This window comes from Neomonachus schauinslandi, chromosome 4 (genome assembly GCF_002201575.2).
Source record: "Neomonachus schauinslandi chromosome 4, ASM220157v2, whole genome shotgun sequence".
NCBI classification, from domain to species: Eukaryota; Metazoa; Chordata; class Mammalia; order Carnivora; family Phocidae; genus Neomonachus; species Neomonachus schauinslandi.
This window is the reverse complement of record NC_058406.1, coordinates 97,171,841-97,198,030: the sequence shown is the minus strand read 5'-3', so window position 1 is coordinate 97,198,030 and position 26,190 is coordinate 97,171,841. Positions and strand designations below refer to the sequence as shown.

The window sequence follows — 26,190 nt, the reverse complement described above, 5'->3', positions numbered from 1 at the left end:
CCCAAACTTTTGATAAAGTTTCTTTTTGTTAAGAAGTGCAATTTCATCTAGGTTCTTCTTCCATTCATATGAGTGCTTCCGGCAGGAACCCCTTCCAGAAGAGCACTGTGTGGGGAGCCCTATTTGGTACAGCTAAAGAGTGTATCTCACACTTTTAAAGGGACACACATTCCAGGCCAGTTTCTCTCTGGAAGGAATGTGGTCCCTGGGACAAGACCCTGGGATTTCCTCCTCCTCTGGACCAGCCCCTCTAGGCGACTTGCAGTAGGGCCCAATGATCAGAGGGTGGGGTTGGGTTCAATGCCTGAACACCCCCAGCCTTGAGCTACAACGGAGTTCGAAAGGAGAAGGTACAGCGTGAGCACATGTTACTTCTCCTGCCGAGTGTTTGCTGTGACCCCTCCCTGGTCTCACATCGACCTGGGGCCACCTGGTCACATGTACAGCTAAGTATCCTTTCCTCTACCAAGAAGGGCCTGCACTACAACAATCCTGAATCTTCTTTTAGGAGTGATAACCGTGTAGGCTTGAAGGGCACTGATTCACTAATAGCACCTGTGAATATGTGGTCTCTCTTTAATTCCCTATCTACAATCACCTGTGACCCACCTCCTCTGAAATCGCAGAGTCCAGAAACGATGGGTAGAAAAGACCCGAATCTAGAGCTATCAAGGCCTCCCCCTCTTCCTCTGGTCGCCTGTGCTCCGGTGGGGCAGACGCTGGGCCGGGAACTCATCTGTGCTTCTACCATTAGCATGGTGTCTACTATGTGGGGTCCCCTGGGTGGGTAGAACAAAAAGGGGAAGCTGGGTGGCAATCTGTACCCCCTGCCCTCCGGGGAGCAGGAGGGGAGACTCGGTGACAAGGGCAGAACGGATTGTCGGCAGCACAGTGAGGGAAGTGGAGGGGACAATGGTGAGCCGAGGGGGAGTGTGGCTCGTCCGGCCCATTGTGACAAAGAGCCGCACATGAATGGCCATCATTTTGTATGACTTTATTGCTCAAAACAAACGAATCTTTTTTCCCTTCGGAAGACAGAGCAGTGTTAGATTCGTCAGAGCCAGGATAAAAGCACAGAGGATTGCAATGCAGGGCATGAGTCACCAGTGAGCCCTAGAAAACCCCACTGGGATGCTTCCGAAAGGCCAGTGCTGTGCAGGGGCAGACGCCTCAGGGAGCAGAGGATCTCTTTTGGTCCGTGTCCTACTCCGGGGACGAGCAATCGGGCAAAACGGATTGCTCTCAGATCTACTTTGTAGGCTGTTCACACGGCAGTAAATTGCTGGTTTCCTCCGTGTGCCTAACAGGAAAGCAAACATATCACAAAGCATACCCTTTCTCGCTAACCCCCTGCAGGGGATCTTACAAAGACTTGAAGGACTGAAAAGGTCATGGAAAATGCATGGTTTTCTTCCAGGCAATTTCTGATTCTGTGAAGTCAGGCAGTCTTGCAAGCAGCAACACACCTTCACGTGAAGGAGCCCAAGCAGCCCGTGAAGGACGCGGGGCATCCGTGGGTGCCTCTGGCAGTCCCTTGGTGGCCAAGGCCTTTGCCACCCACAAAGGGCGGGCGGGGGGCGGCGGTGGCCCCCTCCTCCGGACACAGCCCCGGCACGAGCCGCGGGCATCTAACTCCCAGGACCCTCTTCCACGCTTCTTGGGGCCCCCCGAGGCACGGTGGCCTCGGAACCACTGCAGTGAGTACCTCCTCCTTCCCTTGTCCCCATCGTCCTCTTCCTTGAGGACCTTCGTACTGCTCTGGACAGAGGTGGCTGTGTATTCTTCGTAGTCATATTCATTCTTAAGGCTAAGGTGGCAAGATAAGGTGCTTGGTGGAGAGCCAAATTCTAGATTCCAGGGCCATGTCAGCACGCTCACATAAAAGCAAATACAAAAGAAATGGAAAGGGGGCAGAGAAGCATTAAAAAAAAAAAAAGGAAAAAAAGAAAAGCATTTGGGCTCAGTAAGAAGTTACATACTGCAAGTTTAGATTTCAAATGTCGTCTAAACCCCTGAAAACCCCTAAAGGGTGGGTAGGGTGGTAAAAGCCACCTGTTAGCCTTCGGCACAGGTCGGGGCGGGGCAGAGGGCTGCACTGGCAGCTCTCCTCACACGGGCCCCCCACGCAGAAGCTGGCCCCGGCGGGCAGCTCTGTCCTCCCCCCACCCCCCGAGACCAAGAACTCTGAAAGCCATCGTCCTTCCTCCCCGCAACCCCTCGAAACCAAACATATGAACACACATAGGTCAGAGATCTATAAACCGGCAGGAGAAAAAAAAATTAGACGAAGGGGTAACCATTAAAAAGCCGCAGCTGGGAACACACACACGCGACTGTTCTACCAGAAAGTGCCGTGGGAAGGAGAGCCGTGTGCTGGTAAACGTGTCCGCGCTCAGGACTGGACATGCAGAGAAGAGAGCGCGCCAGGTCCCACCTGAGATGAGAGAGGACTGGTTTTTAGTGTCACACACTGCACGTGAAAAGCTCGCTGTCCTCTTCCCGCCCAAATCACTCCTGCACCGCCCCGGTGGCCGCTCCCCGGCGGGGCCCTAGTCCATCTCCATGGACATGAGCCGGCGGCGCTCGCGCCTTGTCTCCTGGACCTCCTTCTTGCAGCACCAGTGCGAGCTGCAGTAGCCGATGAGGCAGGACAGGAGCCCGATGACGGTGGACAGGCCCACGCCGATCAGCAGCGGGTACTTGAAGGCGTTCAGCACTGAGAGGAAGAGAACGAAGGGATGCCGGGTTAGTGGTGCAGGAGGCGGCCACGGGAAGCCCACCGCCTGGCCTGGCCTCCCCTCCCCTCCCCTCCCCAGGAGAGGTAACCCCCTCCCACCCCCGCCCCCGAGGGCTCGAGCTGTATCCAGCATCTAGCACAGCGCTCTCGAGACACGAGCACTCTTATCTGCGCACAAAGTGAGCAGATCACACCCCTCCCAGTTCTGTGGGGGAGAAACAAAAAAAAACAGGAAAAAGAATTCATTTGATGTCTTTGAATGTCAACTTGCTTTTTAGGGTTTTGGCAGGAGATGGATTTTTAAAAGTCAGGATAAGGGCACTGCGCATTCAGCAGCAGATGCATCCTTAAAAAAACGGTTCATAAATCAATTCTATGCATCAAATAACTGAAGTGTACTCGGGGAGCTATTTTAAGTAACACTATAGTAAATTACCTAGCAAAGTGAATAATCGCTCCCTTGTTCGGGAAATCTGGGTTTTCATATGGAGCTACTTCAAGCAAGGAATTTCCAAGATGCAAATAGGGTGTAAATGACGAAGTTTCAGGAATGCACAAACACCGTACAGATCGCACAATTCAAATCCCGAGTCCCTTCGCCCAGAAGCACCAGCACTCCTTGGGCGGATGCTGGCATGCGGGCTGCTGCCTGCCATTTCACGTGGCTCACCTTTCAGAGCAGCCCGACGAAAGACGGGTACCCCATTGTAGGAGAGAGGAAACCAAGGACCACAAAGGCTAAGTCATCTGTGGACAAGCTGGGGTTCCAATTCCAGTCTCCCCCAAACTGACATCGCATCAGGGAAACATACTCCAAGGCCCCTCCTAACCCTCGGAGGTCCTGGGGCTTTAATGCTCTCCATGGAATTTCCCCATTAACATTTAGTTTGAAGCTTTTTGCAGAGAAGATGGGTTTCTCACTAGCCAAGGACCAAGTGCCCCCACTCTGGGATGCTCGGGGAGGAGAGGGGTGGGAAGGGGGCCTTCTGACCACCTAGTTAGAATGACTCTGGCAGCAGTGTGGGCTAATGAAGCAGGGCGCCCCCTTCCCATCTCAGGGTTCCAGAGAGAACCCCCTCTATGCTAACGAAACCAGGTAGAGCCTCCCTTTTCCAAGAAGCAAAACCAGGAGCAGGGCAGGAGTGGCAGGAACCCACTCACTGCCTCCGCTGGGGACCTGAACCCACTCTGTCGATGATGTTCTCTGCCTCTGCCCGGCAGAGTCCATGCCAACCCTATGACAAGGAAAGTGGGTTTGCACGGAATTTACAGAAAGCAGCAGAAATCTCTCCAGGAAGTCTTAAAAATCATTTCCCAGTGGTGCCCCCGGCACATGGTACCACACCTTGGGGAAACAGCTGCGGGCCCGGGCCAGGTCTGGAGAGAGCAGTCTCAAACAGTGGCCACCTAAGCCCGTCAGCTGCGGCGCAGCACAGAGACTTCACCACGTGTCGGTCTTACCATCCATCTTCACAGTTACAAAGATGGGCTTGGAGTAGATCTCGGCCTCCTTCTGCCAGGAACCCGTCGGGGACTTGACCCACGGAGTCACGGAGCAGTAGTAGTTGCCAAAGTCCTGGTCCTCAGAGCCGTGGACTTGCAGCAAGAATTCCAGCACGCTCACGCGCTCCAGGCTGAGCTCGCTCTTCTGGTCCCTCTCGGCCGTGGTCACAATCCCCTTCCGGTCCAGGGAAGACAGGAGGACGGGAGCCTTGTCCAGACCGAAGGAATGCACCGCAAACCAGGACACGTCAAAGGCCATGTCGTCTGCGGGTGACAGACCAAGCCGAAACCCTGGGTCAGTGCAATGGGCAGAAATCACACGTGTGGCTAACACGCACGTCACGTCACTGGGGGCCAGCGCGGCTCGTCGTGTCTTAGGCCAGCCCCACGATGGAGGTACTGTCACACTCCCCGCCTCTGTGGCGGGGCCTGATACCTCGTTCCAGGTCACAGAGCCGGGAGCAGCACAGCACGTGGCTTCACCCACGGAGTGTAGCTCCAGAGTCCTCCCTCTTAACCACGCCGCCACCACCACCCAACCTAAGGAGCACCCAACACTGTCTCCCACAGGGAACACAGGACGTAAAGCTGCTAGGTGGCAACGCTGCATGCTCTGTTTGCCAAAGCAGGGTCCTCTGACATGTCAGGCAGAAGAGCCCAAGACTGGGAAGACACTAATGTAGTCAAGAACAAAAGGTACATAAAGTGAACTGTACACAATTTAGAGTGGTAAATAGTTTGGGGCTTTTTTGTTTGTTTGTTTGTTTGTTTTTAAGATTTTATTTACTTGTCAGAGAGAGAGAGCAAAAGCAGGGGGAGTGGCAGGCAGAGGGAGAGGGAGAAGCAGGCTCCCCAGAGCAGGGAGCCAGATGCGGGGCTCAATCCCAGAACCTTGGGATCATGACCCGAGCCGAAGGCAGACGCTTAAAGGACGGAGCCATGCGGGGCATCCCAACAGTTTAGGTTTTATTGTTCACTGTGTTTTTTCCCTTGCAGATGTGCTTAAGTTCAAGACAAGAGGAAAAAACACGTTCAGCTGAGAAAGTGGAACACAGCTCAACAGTCCCAGAGAGGATGCTGCTGAATCTCGAAGCACTTTGCAAAGTTAAGGTTCTAACAGCCTCAAACAAATGAACGTGGGCATAGGAGAAGGAAGACTCTGGCACGTTGAAGACGGAGCACACATCATAAGCCCCTGACCTCGTCTTCTGGCCCATTCCCTACTGACACCAGCCGTGTCGGGCCCAGGGTGCATTCAGCAGGCCAGGAAGGACTGCAAGGCCACACGCACCTTTTATCTTAAATTCACCTGATAAGGCTTTCTATATAAATGTTAAACGACACCATTTTTGTTACACAAAAAATAACATTTATTCACTTCGTGAAAATACACCAATAACCTCAGAAAGCACTATCTTAAGTGCTGTAATATGATTACACAAATCATATTCAGGTGCTTACGTACTGGAAAGGAAGAGAAGCAAAACGAAAAGCAAGACTTTCTACAAAATTGTCCAAATGATGATTCCTTTCCAGCTCACTCTGAACATGTTAAGGGCCAGGGCAAACCTCAATCCCATCTACAGGATGACTGCTCTCCACTCCAACGTTCGAAGTACCTTCTTTTCCACCCCATCGGCCCACTGTGGCACTTGGGCAGAAAATCTGATTGCTGCCAGTGTTAGGGGTCATCTCGTCCCGAGAAGACCACCTCCCTGGGGGCAGGGGGAGTGCTGTCAACGCCCTCACGCCCTCACGCCATGCTGCCGTCACCTGCAGGGGCTGGGTGGATCCTGAAGGCAAGAAGTCACGACTGTGTCCCCGTTACTTGGGTGCAGATTCCAGCCCCAGTCCCGCCATGCCTCGTGGAGCTCCAGGCTACCACGCCAGACTCCCAGCACCGTACTTGCTAGCCATGTGGCCTGGACGAGTGACTTAACTCTCTGTGACTTAGGTTCCTCAGCTGTAGAAGGAACATTACAACTTCGCCCATGGTTAAGTTAGTCATCTCTGCAAAATGCTTACAAGTGCACCTGCCTGGTACATAGTAAGCACTCACTGCCTGCCCGCCGTGAACATCCTTATCTCTACACTGCAACATACACAGTCTATGAACAGATGCTGCCAACAGGGAGGGCCTTACCGCCAGCAGCAGAGGCCCTTGGTGCCCCTAACATTCTCACACCCATACCCGCTTCCAGAGGACTGGCTTCAGCTGATGGAAGCCACCTCCTGGAGGTCAAGAAACACCCTTACTCCCCAAGCATTCGGCCTGTGGACAGTGACTGAGGAATGGCGGAGAGCTAAAAGCCTAGCGCCTTAGCTCACAGAGGCCGTACCCTGTGGTACCACCCATGCTCCAGAGCTCCCTGAGGGGGTGGGGGGGGACTGACTTGTTCTGAATTCACATCTTTGCCTGGCTTCTTTCCCTGCTCTGTCTTGACTCCCTTGCTCCCTGGGAGCACATCCTCAATCACGTGCACGCTTGTCTCAGGCTTTGCTTCTAGAGAACCTGACCTAAGACACTGCCTCTCAAGGGCAGTGATCTGCCCTGTCCCTCCCCCTCTCCGCACCGGAGCACCTTGGCGCTAGGCCCACTTACGCGGTATGTCCTTTCCCAAAGAAAATTCCTTCACAGCCCATCGGGTGCGTGAGGAAAAATTAAATTACAGCGTGTGCTTAATTATTCAGAATCTTCTACCCACACAGTCCAAAAGTGCAAAGTTCTGGAAAACTGTGATCTGCATGATAACAGCCACCTATAGCTTCTGTAATTACCCTGGAGGAAAAGACTTTTATATTAAGGGCACAACTGGTGACCCATTAATTTACTGAGAAAGAACATCTAAATGATTTATTTTGGTATATATCATCCATGAGCTTCGAGGGTAAACATGGTACCGACTTCTGAACAGGATTCCCTCCCCCGTGTCCTGGCAGCCCCTTCAACTTTCACTTTCCTTTTCACTTCTGAATCCCACTCTCTGTCCCCAGTCCTCTGCACCTCAGCTTCCTCAAGACCTGGGCTCCCTATCCTGTGCCCCTGAGAACACAGCTCACCAACCGGTGGCTTGGATGGATTCCTTTTCCTTTTCTTCTACCTTCTTTTTCCTACCTCTGCAGCTCAGCCATGTTCAGGCTCTCTGAGAGAGCCAATTTGGCATCCGTCAGCTCGTCCAGGGGTCGGTAGCCTAATCCAGCCCACCACCTGTGTTTTGTCAATAAAGCTTCACTGGAACACAGTCAAGCCCATTTGCTTACATGCTGTCTACGGCTACTTTCACACCAAGTGCAACAGGGCCGAGCAGTTGCTGCGGAGACCATCTGGCCCACGAGGCCAAAAAGACTTCCTACCGGAGTAACTGCCGACCCGGAGCTGGTGACCACCTGCACCTTTGACCGGCGGTCCCGAAGGAGCTAGATCTCAGCTGGTGGCCACCCAGGCCACTGCTCCTCGAGGCCAGCTCTGCCCAGTGTTCTGCTCATGCTGTCCACTCTGGTTCACTGCGGGCCATCCTCCCTTTGCTTACAACCTGCCCTTACTACAGAATGAAAACCCGCTTCCAGCTTCCACCCCAGGGCCACACACCCAGTGGTCTCTGCACAGAACGTTGAGAGCCTTGTACACTTTGGCCTTTTCAAGGCGCTGATCGGTGAGAGGCCTGGGCTCTGCCTGTGGTGGGGTGGGCGGCACAAAGATGCTCAAGGACAAAGCATGTGGGAGACAGCACAGCTCTCTGTTCCTCCGGGGTAATTACAGAAGCCAGAGGTGACTGTTACCATGCAGTGAAGCAGGCTCTCCGCAGTCTCTTTGGGAGAAGGCAGTGGAGGGTACCGTCCTGCTCAGCAGCAGACACCTTATGTGCCTTTAATGTTCTTTCAAACCCCGGGGGTCTACGAGTGAGGCAGGGACACCAACTGGTCACTGAAGAAAAGGTGTTAAGATTGACGTGCCAAAGCTCTTAGGCCCGTTGGCAAATGCTAATAATTTTTGCAAAGAAAAGATTTACAAAGATTTCCCAAGAATTTAAACTACAATAACACCACCTGGTCCTTGCTGCTCATTTACTCTGCTCTGTCCTTCACCATAGAGTTAACACCATCTGATATTATATTACATGAGGATTGCTTTGTTGTCTGTCTCCTTAACCAGGTTGCAAGCTCCATGATGTGGAGCCTTTGGTCCCTCCTCTATTCCCAGTACCTGTTACTAGAAGAAGTTCAAAAAATATCTGAAGGAATCAATGCAATGAAAGATAAAGTAAAGGAGCTAGACTCTACTGGTAGGTTTCAAAGCAGCTTGAGCTTGAATCAGCCCTGGAAGAGGCCCACTGACCGCCTTGACAACTCAGATTCCAGCGTCTGGATGGGTTTCCAAATCATCTAACAGACAGATGCGTCCATCAACAAGGATTTATCAAACACCTACTGAGTACCAAGTACAGAGTGAGGCATTTTGGGGATTTAGACAGTCCAATCCCTGACCTCCACGTCTGTGTCACACAGTGGGGATGACACGAGGGGGCATTTACAGAAAGTGACAAGGGCAAGGAGAGAGGACAGAGAGAAATACCTGGGTCCAGTGCTGCTCCTTCAACAGTGATGATGCAAAACAATCTGATCAGATCTCCCCGGGTGACCGATGGTGTATCCGAATGCACGGAGGCGTTAAATAGAGGCCCTGGGGAAGAGTGACAGCACCTCATTATTCCCACTCACGCTTTTGTTTCAATTCCACTCCCGACGCTCTCATGGGCATCTACGTGCGGCCCACCTTCCTTGGAAGTGGGCGAGGTGGTGTTCTCAGGCTGCTTTCCTTTCTCTTCAGAGAGACACGTGCACCAGGCACAGCCAAACGAGCATCATCTGAATTACAACCACAACAGAACTCTTCCTATAGAATGACCTTTGCTTCTGGCTTTTCCTTTACCCCTTCTCTGATGACAACCACGGTCCCCTTGGAAGGCCACCCCCACCTGCTACCCGGGTGCTGCTTCTGGTTCTGCGTGGTTCCCTTCCAGGCCAAGGTGGCAGGAGAGCAGAGGGCACAGGACTGAATCGGTGACACTTCTGGCCCTGATGGAGTGGGCGGCCTCACTGTGCTGGGGACAGGGGCTCTGCCATTAGGAGGCTGAAATGTAGTCAGCAGACAGACATGTCAACTATGACGACACTCTGTAGGGGACAGTGGGAGCACCAGAGGTACGGCTCCAATCTGTCAGGAGAAATTGAGGCAGCACGGGCATCGCTTCAGAACACTACCCAGACCCACACCCCTTCCTGAGAACACCCCCTTGATATTCAGTTTGCTTTAAAAAAGACTCTTTCCTTCTTCCGGGGCCAAAAGACGTGTCTACCCAAAATGAACTGTGCAAGGCGGAGATGCTCTCACTTTTTGAGTTGTGAGCATAAAAATGAGCAACAAACTATGAGGTATAAAGATTGAACACGCAGAATTTAGTGTTAGAATAATATTTATCACAGAGTCAACTGGGTGCATTTGACTGTAGGTAGAGTTATTATTATGCTATTTGATAACGAGGCATAAATAAGGGACTTATTAAATTAAAAAAAAAAGTATGCCTTGCATGGAAGGAATCTGGCTCCTAGTCGCTTCTTAGAGAGAGGGGCTACATACTACATTCTTTTTTTTTCTTTTTAAACCCTTTACTCCTCAGTTTCAGGTGACAGCATTGCACAGCTTTAAGTCAACCTGATCCTAAGAGCCCGGTATTTACCTTATCCTAATAAGAACAGGCAAGCCTGAAGAAGGTTCCTGAATACCAGTGCCATGGGATTTCCCCTGGGTTTCCTGGGAAGCAAAAAGAGATGGCCCTGGACACTGATTCTGAAACTCATTACAAGCTAAGAATACAAGTGCTACTACATTTTAAATCAGATCACCAAATAGGAAAAAGTACTTTAACATACAAAAAAAAATGACTGAGAAAGTGTGTAAAGGTCACGCAAACCAATGAGGCAAGTCACGAGAACCGATAAGGCAAAGAGCTAAAAAGGCTGTATCTTCACTTCACCATGAGTGCAAAGATGAACTCATCAGACTGCTTTCCTCAAACCGAGAACCGGAGCAGCCGGTGTTCTGTTGGGAGAAAGGTGAAGGGCGGGTGGAGGAGATGGCAACCCAGGGAGGTGGGGCAGCCCTGAGCAGGTTGCGGTGAGAGTTCAGATTGACCAGAGCAGCAGGAGGGCATCTGGGTGCAGGGGAGAACGTAACAGAATGGTGGTCACGGGGCATCGGGAAAGGGAGGAAAGCAGAGAAGATGAGGAAACCTGACCTACTTGTGCGTAGCCTGCCCTTCAATCAACCTCTCTCCCAGCCACAGTTCCCACAGGTCCCGACCACCCTGGATTTGCTCTGCTTATTGGAGCGAGGCAGGACAGGATTGAGCCAGCGGCTCTGACCTGGCCCTGTGTTCATGACCGCGGAGCACTTCATACCACATATGGCCCCCTGGGAGTACAGGTTAGTAGCAACCCAGGTGAGCAGTGAAGACCACGGTGTTTTCTCTGACTAGAAATTTCATGGTAATAAACAGAGCTACACCAAGGGGTTTCTTCAAGTGTCCGAAGCCCCTTCTAAGAAACCACAAAATGATAAAACATAAAGACCTCATAATGGATTTAGGTTCCTAAATTTGAAACCACACAGTAAGACTTACCAATTTGAACACATTTCACTTTCTTTTCTTTTTATTTCCAAAGAAAACCCCAAATGCCTTCTAGGTCACAAGTTATGGTTCTCATTTCCCCTAGTGGCTATGGCTGTGGGAACAACAGAGCATTTGTGCTATGGCTCACCATGCGGACATGGGCCAGGGAGAAGGCCTTCATTGTAAAATATTCACAGCAGTGGATTTCCTTCGAATGAACAACTCACTGTTAATGTGGGTCATTAACCCAGGCTTGGAAATACTTTTATTATGGTCAATTTCTGTGATAATGCTGTTTTCGCGAGGGAATTTGTCTGGTTAACTTCATGGATGACAGACTACGGCACGGAGAATTTAAGTGAACCAGAGTCACTAGATGTCCCCTGATTCCTAATCTGCGGAGAGTACATGGACCACACTCAGCTCTTAAATACAAACATTGACAGAACCATGTTCTGACTCCAGCCCCTAAAAAGGGCTGTAAATAGCAGTATTCTTGTGAAAGCCAAAACTGCAGACCATCTGCGTGTCCATCAATAGGGTAAAATGACTAAATTCCGGGAAGTGTAGTCATTAAAGTTGTTATTTACCTAGAATTTGTTTTAACGTGAAAACTGCTTATCTTAAAAGGTTAAAGGGGGGAAAGCAGATCACAAAACTGCACATACAGCCTGATCTCACAGCCATGAAGAAAACATGCAAGGGAAGATTTCTAGGAAGACAAACAACACAAATTAACAGTGTCAGGTAGGTTATGGCTAATTCTTTTCCTTCTTTCTACTTCACCGTATTTTCAAGTTTTTTCTATTAAAGGCCAACATCTTGAACACCACAACATTTAATCCGTATTTTCCCTCTGACACTTTGGGTCAGTGAAATTCATGACTCAGCAGCAACCCTTGGGAAACATGGTCCTCATACCAAGAGGCAAGCACCCCAGAACCTGGGGATAGAAAGGTGGACACCAAGAAGGACCTCTTTGTTATGTGTATCTTATGGTGTTGCTGTTGATTTTTAGAAAGTGAAGACTCTTCAGTATCTAGTCAGTATTTGCTGGGAGCCATTCAGGGCGAGGGCACTGTGCTGGGCAGATCAGATGGCAACTTCTCCTAACTAAACCATGAACTGGCCATGACAACTCCGTGGACTAAATAAAATAAAAATCTCAGCCAGTTCATTCAACCTGGAAGCTACAGTCATTTTATCTGTTATGCAGAGATGTAAAGAATTGAGAAAGAGATTCAATAACCATTCCTCATCCAGAAATACAAAAGATTTTATGTCTCCCCTATTTCCCATAACAATTCTAGAGAAACATCAAATAACAAATGTAAAACAAGATGGACTAAACCCCTACAGAGAATAAAACAGATACACAAAAGACAAAAACCACATAATCATCTGACTCTCAATAGACACAGATAAAGCATTTGACAACATCCAACATCTCTTCATGGCAAAAACACTCAACAAACCAGTAACGAAGGGAAACTTCCCCAACTCAATAAAGGGCATCTATTAAAAAAACAAAACAAAACAACAAAACCCCACAGTTACAATGATTTTTAATGGTACAAGACTGAAAACTTTCCCTGTAAGATCAGGAACAAGACAAGGATGTCCACTTGCACCACTACTATCCTACATTGTATTAGAGGTGCTAGCCAGGGCAATTAGGCAAGAAAAATAATTAGAAGGTGTTCAGTTTGGAAAGGAAAGGTAAAATGGCCTTTATTCACAGAGGCCATTTTATTGTATTTAAAACACCCTAAGGAATCAACCAAAAAACAATTAAAACTAATAATAAGTCCAGCAAGGTTGCAGAATCCAACATCAATATATAAAAATCAGCTGTGTTTCTATATACTTGCAATGAATAAAGGGAAAAGGAAATTGAGAACAATTTCATTTACAATGGCATCAAAAAATAAAATACTTAGGAGAAATTGAATGAAAGAAGTTCAAGATTTGTACACTGACACTACAAAACACCACTGACAGAAATTAAAGAAGACCCAAATAAACAGATGTTCCATGCTGATGGATTGGAAGGCAATACTGTTAAACAGCAATACTCTCCAAACTGATCTACAGATTCAACACAATTCCTAGATGTCATCTTTGCATAAATTAATGGGTGATCCTAAAATTCATACAGAAATGCAAGAGATCTAGAATAGCCAAAACAATCTTGAAAAAGAACAAAGATGGAAGGCTCATACTTCTTGATTCAAAATTTACTACAAAGCTACGGTAATCAAACAACGTGGTCCTGGTATAGGAAAAGACATACAGAGCAATGCAACAGAACTGGGAGTCTATAAAAATCCTTACATTCATGGATAAATGATTCTTGACAAGTGTGCCAAGACAAGTCAAGGTGGAAGGAAGAGGCTGTTCAACAAATGGTGTAGGAACAGCTGGGTGGTTCACATGCAAAAGAATAAAGCTGAATATCATCCTCTGCTACACATAAAAATCAGGGCGCCTGGGTGGCTCAGTCAGTTAAGCGTCTGCCTTCAGCTCAGGTCATGATCTCAGGGTCCTAGGACCGAGCCCTGTTTCAGGCTCCCTGCTCAGCAGGGAGTCTGCCTCTCCATCCCCCTCTGCCCTTCCCTACCCTACTTTCCACCCCCCCACATCCCCACCTGGCTCATGTGCTCTCTCTCTGTCTCAAATAAATAAATAAAATCTTTTGAAAAATTAACTAGAACGGGTCATAGTACTAAATGTAAGAGCTGAAACTGTAAAACTCCTTAGAAGAAAACAGAGGCATAAATCTTCACAACCTGGGATCAGGCAATGGTTTCTTAGTTAAGACACCAAAAACATAAGCAACAAAAAGAAAAATAAATTGGACTTCATCAAAATTACAAGCTTGGGTGCTTCAAGGGACACCATGAGCAAAGTGAAAAAACTACCCACAGAGTGGGAGAAGATATATTTTTTTAAGATTTTATTTATTTATTTGATAGAGAGAGAGACAGTGACAGAGATAGCGAGAGAGAGCACAAACCGGGAGGAGAGGGAGAAGCAGGCTCCCCGCTGAACAGGGAGCCCGACGTGGGGCTCGATCCCAGTACCCTGGGATCACGACCTCAGCAGAAGCCAGATGCTCAACCTACTGAGCCACCCAGGCACCCATGGGAGAAGGTATTTTTAAACCATGTATCTGTTAAGAGGCTTTTTCCAAGACTCTATGAAAAACTTGACTAATCAACAATGAAAAGGTAAATAACTCAATTTAAAAATGGGCAAACAATCTGAGTAGACATTTCTCCACAGAAGATACACATACAACCAATAACCACATGAAAAGATGCTTAACATCAACAGTCATTAAGAAAATGCAAATTAAAGCTATAATAAAATACAGCTTCACACCCACCAGGTTGCCTATGATAAAAAAGACGGAGGATAACAGGGTTAGTGAGGATGTGGCGCACTTAGAACCCTCACACATCGCTGGTGGGAATATAAAACGGTGCAGCTGCTTTGGAACACAGTTTGGCAGTTCCTCAGAGTTAAACAGAGCTCATACGACCCAGCATCAGTCCTAGGTGAGAAATGAACTCCGATGCCCATCCCCAAAACTTGTACACTAATGTTTATGTCAGCATTATTCACAGTAGCCACAAAGGAAATAACCTAATGTCCGTCAACAGATGAATGGATAAACAAAATGTGGTCCATCCACATGATGGAATATTGTTCAGCCATAAAAAACCACGAAGTACTGACTCATGTTATAACGTGGACGGACCTGGAAAACGTTATGTCAAATGAAAGAAGCCAGTCACAAAAGTCCACACATATGATTCAATTTACGTGAAACGTCCAGAAGAGACAAATCGATAGCAATAGAAAGATTAGTGGTTGTCAGGGGCTGGGGGTGGGGAGTGAGCACTCATGGGTAGAGAGTTTCCTTCTGGGGTGGTTAAAAACTCTGGAATAAGATTGTGGCATTGGCTGCACAACTCCATGAACATACTAAAAACCGCTCAATTGTACACTTCACATGGGTGAATTTTACATGTTAACTATAATTCAATGAAGCTGTTAATAAAAAACAAACAAGCAAATATACACAATAAAAGAAGCCTGCACTTTCTCTGCTCTTTCCAATCTAAGGGTTTAAATCAATATTTTCTCTTTATTAATCTAAATGTTAACAAATTGAAGAAACTAGAAAATAATTTCATTATACACTATTGAAGTTTATTTATTTTTTTTAAGATTTTATTTATTTATTTGACAGAGAGAGACACAGCGAAAGAGGGAACACAAGCAGGGGGAGTGGGAGGGGGAGAAGCAGGCTTCCCGCCGAGCAGGGAGCCCGATGCGGGGCTCGATCCCAGGATTGGAATCATGACCTGAGCCGAAGGCAGACGTCCAACGACTGAGCCATCCAGGCGCCCCAACTGAAGTTTGTACTAATACAAAGGAATATTAATAAAAAAACTTTAATGAAAAATAAACTTTAAGGTCTAGTTTACCTTTACTCTAAAAGGTAATCATGTAATTCAACAAATATCTTGTATTCATTATGCTGATTCAATTAATACCTGAATTTTTACAGGTGGTTATAAATTTATACATTCAGAAATTTCTAACTGGAATCCATGGCAGATTTAGTGAAAACATTCCATATTAAACTCATAAATGATGATCCTTCATCTTGATATCCTAAATAAAATTGGGGGATCAAAAACTTTTAAGTATCTACCTGCTGAAATATACACGCATACACACACACACACACACACACACACACACAAATTATTTCAGAGAAGTTTAATGAATTACATGGATGAATAAGAAATATTTCTATTTGAGAATATGTATCCATGCCATTAAAAAAAGTTGACCTTTCCGTCTTATAGCATAAAAACATTTTACTTAACCAAAACCAAAATCAATTCAGAATAGACACAAAAATGCTCTTGTTTTAATTAACCTTGCCATACATGACCACCACCAGTAACTATTCTTAACGAGCTGGTTGACACATATTCATCCATACCACCATAGCTCTGGCAACTCAACTAATTGATGGGAGATCTTTCTCCAGTCCCAAAACAAGGTGAGGCACAAGGCTGGGGTACTTATCCCCTGTGTGGAAATAATGCTCTATAAGACGGGACAAAAATAGTGCCCATGACCGTCAGTCCTAGGGACCCCTGATGAACTTGTCTCTGAGCCTTGCACGTGTGGCAAGTCATGTAACCCCTTTGGAGGTCCAGTGCCCTCTTCTCTTTATTTATACTCCACTGTGTTCTCTAAAGGAGTTAAAATAGCTGAGTTTTGGTTCACCTGTTAAAAAAAGGAAATGAGGAGGGCGCCTGGGTGGCTTAGTCGGTTAAATGTCTGCCTTCGGCTCAGGTCATGGTCACAGGGTCCTGGGATCGAGCCCCACGTCAGGCTCTCTGCTCAGCAGAGAGCCTGCTTCTCCCTCTCCCTCTGCTTGCCGCTCTGCCTACTTGTGCACTCTCTCTGTCAAATAAATAAATCTTAAAAAAAAAAAAAAAGGAAATGAGGATAGTACGTGCACACAAAAATTTGTACACAAATGTTCACAGGATCATTCCTAATAGTCCAAGAACTGTAAACACCCAAATGGCCATTAGCCAATAAAAGGATTAATAAAACGTAGTGTCTCCACACCGTGGAGTATTATTCGGTCATAAAAATGAATGAAGTACTGATACATGCTATGACACGGATGATCCTCAAAAACACTGTATAACAATGAAGAGGAAAGAAAGAAAGACAGACAGATAGAAAGAAAGTAAAAGAAAATGCTATGTTACAGTGAAAGAAAACAGACGTGAGGACCATGTATTATATTCCATTAATGTAATGTGAAATGTCCAGGATAGGCAAGCTGATAGAGACGGGGAGTAGTTGAGTGGTTGCTGGAGGGCTGGGAATTGAAGGGTGTCAGCTAAGGGAGACAGGATTTCTTCGAGGTATAATGAAAATGTTCCACAAATCAAATGTGGTGATGGTTGTACAACTCTGTGAATATACTGGAAGCCAGTGAATGATACCCTTTAAATGGGTAAAACTATATGGCATGTGAATTACATCTCAATAAAGAAAGCTGTTTAAGAGAAATTAAGCCACTGGCTCAAAATCCTAGGGTTGCGTTCTAGTTCAGTCTGTGGTTCAACAGGGTTCCTGGCTCACCTGCAGTTTGGAAGTCAATCTCAATAGGATTGGAGAGACTGGTGGCTGCTTCTCGCCACAGGCTGCCCCGGACAGGAGACCAGGCTGTCACCATGCAACGGTACAGCCCCGCATCCGAGACCTGAGTCTGGTACATCCGGTAGCGAAATTCATCTTCCTGCACTTTCTCCAATACAACGCCATCCACCCGCGACGCATCTGTCCAATTCTCCAGCTTCACCACAGAATCCTGGTCCAGGGAGATGATGTACTTGGTTTCATTGGGACTGGAAAGGTCCCCCACAGGCTTCTCAGCAGTGATGAGAACAGAGTAGCGTGGTGACTTAATATTCTTGGAAGACACTTTGCAAGTCATTTCAAATGTATTTCCTGCAGCAAAGAAAGGCTTCGGCTGCCTTGCCTTCACCACGAGCACAGAATCTGGAATGAAGTACCAGAAAGAGGTGATTTCCAACAGGACTAGTGAAAATGGATATGCATCTGAAAGCACAATGACAAGGAAATCGGAATTTATTTGCAAATTGCTGCACAATAGCACTTAAGAAAATCTGGAAACTCAGAAAGAAAATCACGTGTTATCTGTAAGCAGGCTACGAACCACCATGCTGGATGAAGCAGAACAGTCTGAAATGATTTAATGGGTGTGAGGGAATCCAGGAGACAACTGGTACCCTCAAGGACGTGAGGCAGGGCTCACTCTTCGTGAATAGGAGGAGATGCGCCTGAACACAACACCCAGGTCAGGCCCTAGACCATGCCAGGGGCATCCTCTCCCTGAGGTTCTGCTGGGAAAAGTGCAGGGAAAGTCTGCTTGGAAGATCAGAGCAAGGGAGAAATGGGTTCTTTCTGTTTAATCATATCATGGTCACAGTACAGAACAGATTATTAGTCAGGTGACCAGAACACACACCTGTCCATCTAGTGATTTCCACAGAGATGCCATTTTAACATTTTGGGCAAGTGTCCATGGCTACACTAACTTTACGTTTAAGTATGTTACTCCCTGCTTCTCTGTGAAAAAAGAAACCCCTAAGCATATACACATTAGAAGCCATCTACATTATAATTGCTCAATGTCAGGCACTTGGAAGGTACTTAAATATTTGTTGACTGGATGAATAAATGAATTAAACACATGCTTTTTATCCTTTAATAAGATTATTAATTCTATAATCTGTCTAGTTATAAAATAAGATTTTCATGTTGGGTTTTGTGGGCTGTTCCACCAAACCTATTAAGCAGAACAAGTGTGTTATAGTGTCTCTCCAGTATCACAGATTCCTGAGGTTCCGCTGAGCCACCCACATTCTTTCCTGATTCTCCCGTGAGTTTGGTAATCCACCCATTCATTAAACAAGTACTTAGTGAGGGCCTCCCGTATTCCAGGCACTGGGAACGCCACAGTAAACAAAGCATACAGAAGTCCCTCCCTCTACATGCTAGTGGAAGAAGATGAACAAAATAAATGAGTAAAATATATGGTACAGTTAGATGGTGACAAATATTTGAGAGAATAAAGGAGGGAAAGAGGAGAAAAACAGTGTGTGTGGGGGGGGGGGGGGGGGGGGCAGGGAGAGACAACACAATTTTAGACAGAGTGGCCAGGGATGGCATCCCTGACGAGGCATCAAGGAGCTGAGAAGGTGAGGGAACAAGCCCCGTATCCATGTGGGGAACAGCATTCTAGGCAGAGGGAAGAGCAAGCAGAAAGCCAAAAGGCAGAGGTATGCCTGGCGTGTTGGAGGCACCATGGGAAAGGCAGAGGGGATGAAGAGGAGTGAGCACTGGGGAGAGTTATAGGTGAGGTCAGAAGGTAATGGGAGCCGGATGCCATAGGGCGTGCAAGGCTACCAAAAGGACTCTGGGATTTGCTTTGAGTGAGATGGGAAGTCTTTGAAGGTTAGGGCAGAGGAGTTTCATGATCTGACTGACATTTTAACAAGGCTGCTCCAGCTGCCACTGCATGGGCGGGAGCAAAGAGAACAGTCAGGAAGGCAGTGATAAAATCCAGGCAGGAGATGGTGGTGGCTTGCTAACAGGGGAGCGTGGCTGCAGCAAGACTCTGAGTCCATCTGAAGAATGAGGAACTGAGGATGAAGGTTTTGGACTGAACAACTACAACGAAGGTGCTAGAGAAGGCCAAAAGATGACCAGAAGCACCATTTTGAACAGGAGTTTGAGATGCCCGTTAGACAAGTGGACGTGTCAACAAGGCAACAGAGTGTTGAATCTGGCATTCTGGGAAGAAGTCTGGGGTAGAAATATACATTCGGGAGTTAATGGTGTGTAAGCAGCTTTCAATTCACGAGGTTAGAAGACATCATCAAGGGAGGGAAGTCAACTAGAGAAGAAGTCCGAGGACTATGTTCTGAGGTAATCTCATGTCTCAGGGTCAGGAAATGAAGAAGATCCAGCAAAGGTGGCAGAGAAGGGAGTTGTGGTGAGGTGGGAGGAAAGCCCAGAGGGGGTGGCATCCCACAGCCAAGGGAAAACCAAGGGATTTCTGGGAGGAGGGAATGACCGCCTGCGCTAAATCCTGCTAAGTGAAGCAAGACAACAAACAATTGGATTTTGCAGGATGTCAATCACTACTGGTCTCAACACAAGGACCAGGGGCAAAAGTCTGGTAAGAAGCAGGTGCCACAGAGAACGGGAAGAGAAAGCAGAGACACCCACTGAGTACAGACAAATCAAATGCTTTGGCTATAAAAGGAAAGAAAGAGCAATGTGTGGGGGCAAAGCGGTTTGGAGAAGGGGAAGACAGAGAGAGAAGTGAGTTCAAAATTATTTTATAAAATACTAAAACAAGAACAGGAGGTCTAACAATATTCAGAGGCCAACAGAAAAGGTCCAGAAAAGAGAGGAATATTGATGACATAAGAGAGAGGGGCCTCATGCCTGACCAGTGAGAGGGGCTGGCCTTTGCTAGGACATGGGCTAGGGGCAAGCATGTGGAAATTCTCCTCTGATTGTTTCTGTTTCTTTAGGGAAAGAGAACCCAGGACCAACAGCTGAAGAGTAAGGCTGGGAGAGGAGGTTTTCAGACAAAGAAGGTGGTATGCAATAATCATTTTGGAGAGTAGGGAAGTAAACGGATTATGGAAATGCAGAATGATTGCCAGGCAGTGTTGAGAGCCCCGTTGACATAAATGATCACAGATTTAACGTGAAGCCAGTCAACACATTTAAATGTTTTTATCCAACTACAAATGTAGGTAGGGAGGTAGCAGAAGGTTGGCTTTGGACTGGTTTGTGGTTTGGCCAGAGCATAATGCAAAACAAGAGCAGGGCAAGGGAGCTTGGGGTGCAAGGGGGTGTTATGGCTGGCCAGGAATCTAAGTAGGGTAACTGTCCATCTTATCCTCTCTTCCACCCCTGGACATATCTAAGAATGGAAGGAAGATAGATAAGATAGATAGATAGATAGATAGATACATACATACATACATACATACATACAAACATACATACATACAATCTTAAAAAGAAAAAATTCCAATGCCCAAGGCTGCATACACCCTCAGCCAACTAAGATAGAACCTGTGGTGGGACTCAAGCATCAGTGTTTTTTTAAAGCTCCTCAGGTAATCATGAGGTGCAGTCCAAGTGTGGGCCAGCGTTGTATGTGGAAGAGAAGCTACAAGTCAGTGAGAGTACTTGAGAGCACGGCTGTGAAACAAAAGTTAACCACTTCCCCAAGGGAACGAGGAGGACCCAGGAGTCCAATGAGGGGGGGTGACACAAGCTGATGAACAGGCCCCACTGTATGAGGAGCATGGGGAGAAAACACTTCCGCTCAGGAGACCCCAGGGCAAACAGCGGCCTCAGGGGGGAGGAGGAGAGCGAGGTCGGTCACGTTTAACGTGGGAAAGAGCAAGGAACGTTCCAAGCTGAGCCTCAGGCAACAGGAGATTCTGCTGAGCTCCCAGAGGGCCCTGTTTGGGGCTGGGGACGGGGTTGGGGGGGTGGCGGCAATCCGTCAACTAAGGCGTGTCGAGGGGCGTGCGATACTTCACATCCAGGGCACGAGGGGGACCTAGGAGGCCTGGGCTTCCTGTAGTGATGGACTTGACAAGTCCGACGTCCCAACGCAGACAGTGCTCCGAGCATCGGGAGGAGATGTAGCAAAGAAACTTTCCCCCAAGTTCTTGTCACCCCTCTCCCTCACCCCTCTCTTTCAGAGAGAAACGATCTCTCTGAAGGGATGACTGGCACCTCAGAAGCAGGTGCAACAGTCTGGCCCCCACCCCCGTGCCCCCGGTATGTGGCCCTGCATCCAGCGGGAACTCGCAGACGTGAGCACACCCCCAAGGCCCAAGACCACCCTGCAGAGCAACAGCGTCAAGGGCTGTGGGAACCGATGAGCTACCACCCCCAAGCGCCAGCTCTCTCACGGGGACTGAGCCTTCGCCAGCGTCAGCATCTTGAAGGGGTCCATGCTGTTTTTAGAGCAGTAGTCATTTGAGCTCGCATTTTCTTGGATTCCTAGCAGGGAGACCCGGCATATAAAACCGTGCAGTGCGACGAGCTGGGCCAAAACAAAAACCCCAAACCTCAGTGAACAAGAATAAAGCGCCTACCTTCGGATGCCCAAAATATGGTGACGGGTTTGGAGAAGACATCCTTGCTCTTCACCCAGCTGTCGTTACGCTGTCTGGTCCACGCAGACACAACACAGTAATAATTGCCTCTGTCTTCCTCTGTAGTCCTTTGGATTCGGAAACTGAACGTGTCCGTGTGCTCTTTAGAAAAAATAAAGTCTCCGTCCTGGGCGCGCTGCTTGCTCCGGTCTCCATACTTGAGCGTCCAGTCCCCGCTCATGACCGCGAGAAGCTCGCTGGCCACCACGTCGTCGCTGCGCCGGTTCACCCTGTAGTACCAGGACACGGTGAAGCGGACGCTGGCCTCCGAGCTCTTCATGTCCACTATCCGGCACTCCAGCTCTGTGAGGTCATCAGAAAACTCGGGGACTTTCGAAGCGTTCAGGTACACCTGGTAGTCTGGTTCTGAACGAGAGAGGAGCAAGGATTAAAAAACAAAAAAATCAGACAGCTACATACTAAGAATGAGCCAAAGGAACGAGGCGAGTGCTACTCCTGTCCTGACAATCAAATGCCCAACCCACCAACTACAGTGATGGAAAGGAAAGTCTTCGCCCCGGATAGGAAGGATCCGGAAAGAGTCTGTTATGGCAAAACTCGTGCAACGCTGCACCGCTACGGTCCCCGGGACACCTTCCAAGGCCGGAAGCCAAATGTCTGCAACCTGAGTCTGAACCTTTCCATAGGGTTGGGAGCTGCCGGCAGTGTCTCCGGGAGGTTAGTCCTCCGAGGAGGATCTAAGACGGATCGGGGCTCACACTCCACCAAGGTTTTGCGTGAGCCCCACTGGGGCTGCACAGGGAAACCCCCTCCCAGAGTACATTCCAGCACTCGAGGCAATCCCCACAGGGCCTGGGGTCCTGCCATCCCTGGCCAGGCCCCAAACGCAAGGCCCTCGGGTTTCCCCCTGCCGATTCTCGTTCTCAGTTTCCTGGTCCTCTGCCTTTTTCCACTCAATCTGTGTTCAGTGATCAAGAAGCACCCATCCTCACACTCCCCAGATGACATTCTTTTCACAGCCACATGTAACCCTCCCAACGCAATTCTGCCAACCCTGAAGCCGGCTCCTGCGGATCCTGGCTCTAGGAAAGCCTGCTCCCTCAGGGCCACTCCCCCCTCCCCTGCCCGGTACAAATTCTGACGGGGGTGGGAGGAAAGCCAGCCCTCTCCTGGGGTCCCCTGCCACTGTCGCAGCCCTCTTCATCTTCACGTGTGTGGAAACCCCTTCTTCCTCCGACATTCACTGTGCCGGTTTCATCCATTTTTGTAACTCCATGTTTCTGTCTTCGCTGACCCCTAGACCTTCCTCCATGCTTGCCAAGAACTGGTACTGGAACCTCTATTGTCGCCTTCCTCCCTCTGCCCCCACCCCCTCCCCAAGTCATTCCCAATGACCTGAGGATCTCCAGCCCCCACACCATGTCACACCACTGTGGTCACCTACCAGCAGTGGCCTTCGCCTCTTGACCGCCCTGCAAACTTCCACTCCTTCTTCAATGGAACCTCCTCTGGGGTCCCCTCCCAGGTCCCCAGAGCGTGGCCCCCTTTCTCCATGCTCCCACAAGCCATGGAGGGGCACTTGGTCAGCAGCAGCCTCTCCCTGTTATTATGCCTTGTTGAAGGTCTCGTCCCCAAGCTCCAAACACACAGCCTTACAAGCTCAGTAGGCGCTCAGCCAATGTGTGCTGCCTGGCTTTTAGAGAAGGCTACACTTTTCTCTTGTGGCACGTGGCCTGCTAGGAGCACCCGAACTCTCCCTAAACAGAACTTTCCATCTGCCACCACTATCTTTATTCCCATCACCTCAATCAGTTTAGTTTTATTTAACGTTGCTTTTATTTATGACTCACTCAGATTATAAACTGCTGAGGTCAAGGAACTGTTCTTTTGTGATTTACGCTTCTAATAAAATGTGTAACATCATGACTTCCCTAAGAATGATTCAGTGGCCAGGAAAAGGAAAGAAGTCAAAATCCTGTCCCCTTCAAATGTCATCTTCACGAGCATTTAATTGCAATGAGGGTGGTCCCCATGGCACACACAGTTAAACCAACGGGCCCCGGCCGCCAACAGGGGCACGCCGCGTCGTGAGGGGGACACTGTGCAGAGACACCGCGGGCTGCTAGAGTGTCACCCCCCCGAGCTGTACAGCTCGGGGGTGTCCTGCCTCCTGGGCGGAGGGCCAGCACCCTACACTGCCTCTGCAGTAACACCGACTGTGGAGGAAATACCACCAAAATGCCTTTAGGCCATCACGTGTGTAAGACAAGGTGTCCCAAGGGACCCGACATCCCAGGCTTCAGCCCCTTCCCTCCTGGCGGACTCTGCCAGAGCAATGTAGCTGCAGCCAGGACACCCAGGTTCCCTCACGTGGCAAGGACAGCCGCGGACTGGCTGGGCGCCGGGCAAGATGGCGCCCCTCCGTCAGGACTGGCCCGGAACGCCGCACCGTCACGAGCGCTTGGGACACGGCGGCGGCCCGCCTCCCGTGTGGAGCATGACACGGGGACCCTTCACGTGCTCCCATGTTACCCTGAACGACAAACTGAGGCCATGAAGAGCAGTGGTGAAGAGCCGGGGCTCTGCAGGCAGCCTGTTCGGATCCTGGCTCTGCCATCGGCTTGCTGTGTACTTGGGCCCATGCCTTCACCTCTCTGGTGCCTCACTTGTAAAAACAGAGGTAGTAACAGTAACTAGCTCACAACCTGGCTGTGAGGATGAAGAGTTAAAGTATGCAGGGGCGCCCGGCTGGCTCAGTCAGCACAGCATGTGCCTCTTAATCTCGGGGTTGTAAGTTCGAGCCCCATGCTGGGTGTAGAGATGACTTAAAAATAAAGTATTTTTATTTTTTTAATTTATTTTTTTAAATATTTTATTTATTTATTTGACAGAGAGAGAGACAGGGAGAGAGAGGAAACACAAGCAGGGGGAGTGGGAGAGGGAGAAGCAGGCTCCCCGCTGAGCGGAGAGCCCGATATGGGGCTCGATCCCAGGACCCTGGGATCATGACCTGAGCCGAAGGCAGACGCTTAACGACCGAGCCACCCAGGCACCCCAAAAATAAAGTTTTTTTAAAAAGACTTAAAATATACATGAAAGTGCTTAAACTAGTGCCTGGTACATGTGCAAATGTATATGTACACACACGTATTCATAGATATATATACACACAAACGTACATATTTGTGAACTACTATTCCCCATCCAGAGCTTTGAAGAGTCAGTCACGTGTCTGTATAGCTCAAAAGTGGCAAATCTGAACCCAGGGCCATGTCCCTTCTATCACCTTTCACGGACATCCGCACCTCACAGATGAGCCAAGCTCCCTGTCTTCTAAACTCCATTATTTTCTCACGACCACTGACTGGCTCGTGACCTGCAGCAACACAGAATGCCGTGACTGGCAATGACATGACTATGGTCCTGCCACCAGGGATCTGACCCAGGAAGACCGCTCCCCACAGGCCGTCCCCTCAGCCTGGATGACCAGCACAGTCCAAACGGCCAGGAGGCAACCTGTCGTATTTCTCTTCTGTCTCATCAGTCACTTAAAAAGAAACCCTTTGGTCCTTTGGGGTTTACTTCCTTCCCTTGAGCATAGTCCTCTGAAGTGGCACTGTGAAAATAAAGGCTGTCCAAGTTAGCACGAAAGATGGTAGAGAAGCGGTGACATCAGTGGTCAGACCATGGGACACATGGAAGAGGTAGGCAAAACTAGCTCCCGCACCAACCACCTGAGCAGCCCTCTCCCTCTCCTCCTACACCCTGGCCTGGCCGCCCCCAGGGCGCCCTCCTTGTTCCAGAACCCAGCTGCTCCCGTGGGTTCTTCCTTAGTCTCAGACCCTAACACGGGCACAGAACAGGCTTCTAGGCATCTCGGTTTCATGCTTCCATGGCATCACCAGCACAGCACATCTGTACCCTAATCCCCTCACTCTCCACCTGCCTCTGCCAATGCGCACGTGCGTGCACACACACACACGTGCAAGTATACATACACAAGCACATTCATACACTCATACATGCAGGCGTGCACACACAAGCACACGTTCATACACAGGCACACTCATTCATGAATGCACACACGTATACATATACACACTCACATATCCATACACACATGTGTGCAAATATACACACAAGCACACATTCACACACTGGCACTCTCATTCATGCATGCACACACATATATACATATACACACTCATATATCCACGCACACATGTGTGTGCAAGTATACACATGCACGCACACATTCATACGCTGGCACACTCGTTCATGCATGCACACACATATACATATACACACTCATATATCATGCATACACACAGTGTGCAAGTATACATACACAAGCACATGTTCATACATGCATGTGCGCACACACAAGCACACACTCATACACTGGCACTCTTATTCATTAATGCACACACATATACATATACACACTCGTATATCCATGCACACACACGTGTGTGCAAGTATACATGCG

General features: G+C 48.6%; 1 protein-coding gene across 1 annotated transcript in view; it reads right to left on the bottom strand.

Annotated features, from left to right (window-relative positions):
• Nucleotides 1–548: 548 nt before the first annotated feature.
• The window catches only part of PTGFRN (prostaglandin F2 receptor inhibitor), a 79,284-nt gene continuing 53,642 nt past the window's right edge, over nt 549–26,190 (bottom strand). Inside the window, exons 5-9 of the mRNA XM_021689951.2 lie at nt 21,681–22,106; nt 17,101–17,520; nt 8,814–8,921; nt 4,199–4,504; nt 549–2,716 (exon numbers count right to left, since the gene is read on the bottom strand). Of these exons, the coding sequence (XP_021545626.1) occupies nt 2,550–2,716; nt 4,199–4,504; nt 8,814–8,921; nt 17,101–17,520; nt 21,681–22,106 (1,427 nt within the window). The 3' untranslated portion in view covers nt 549–2,549. The remainder of the gene's footprint in view (nt 2,717–4,198; nt 4,505–8,813; nt 8,922–17,100; nt 17,521–21,680; nt 22,107–26,190) is intronic.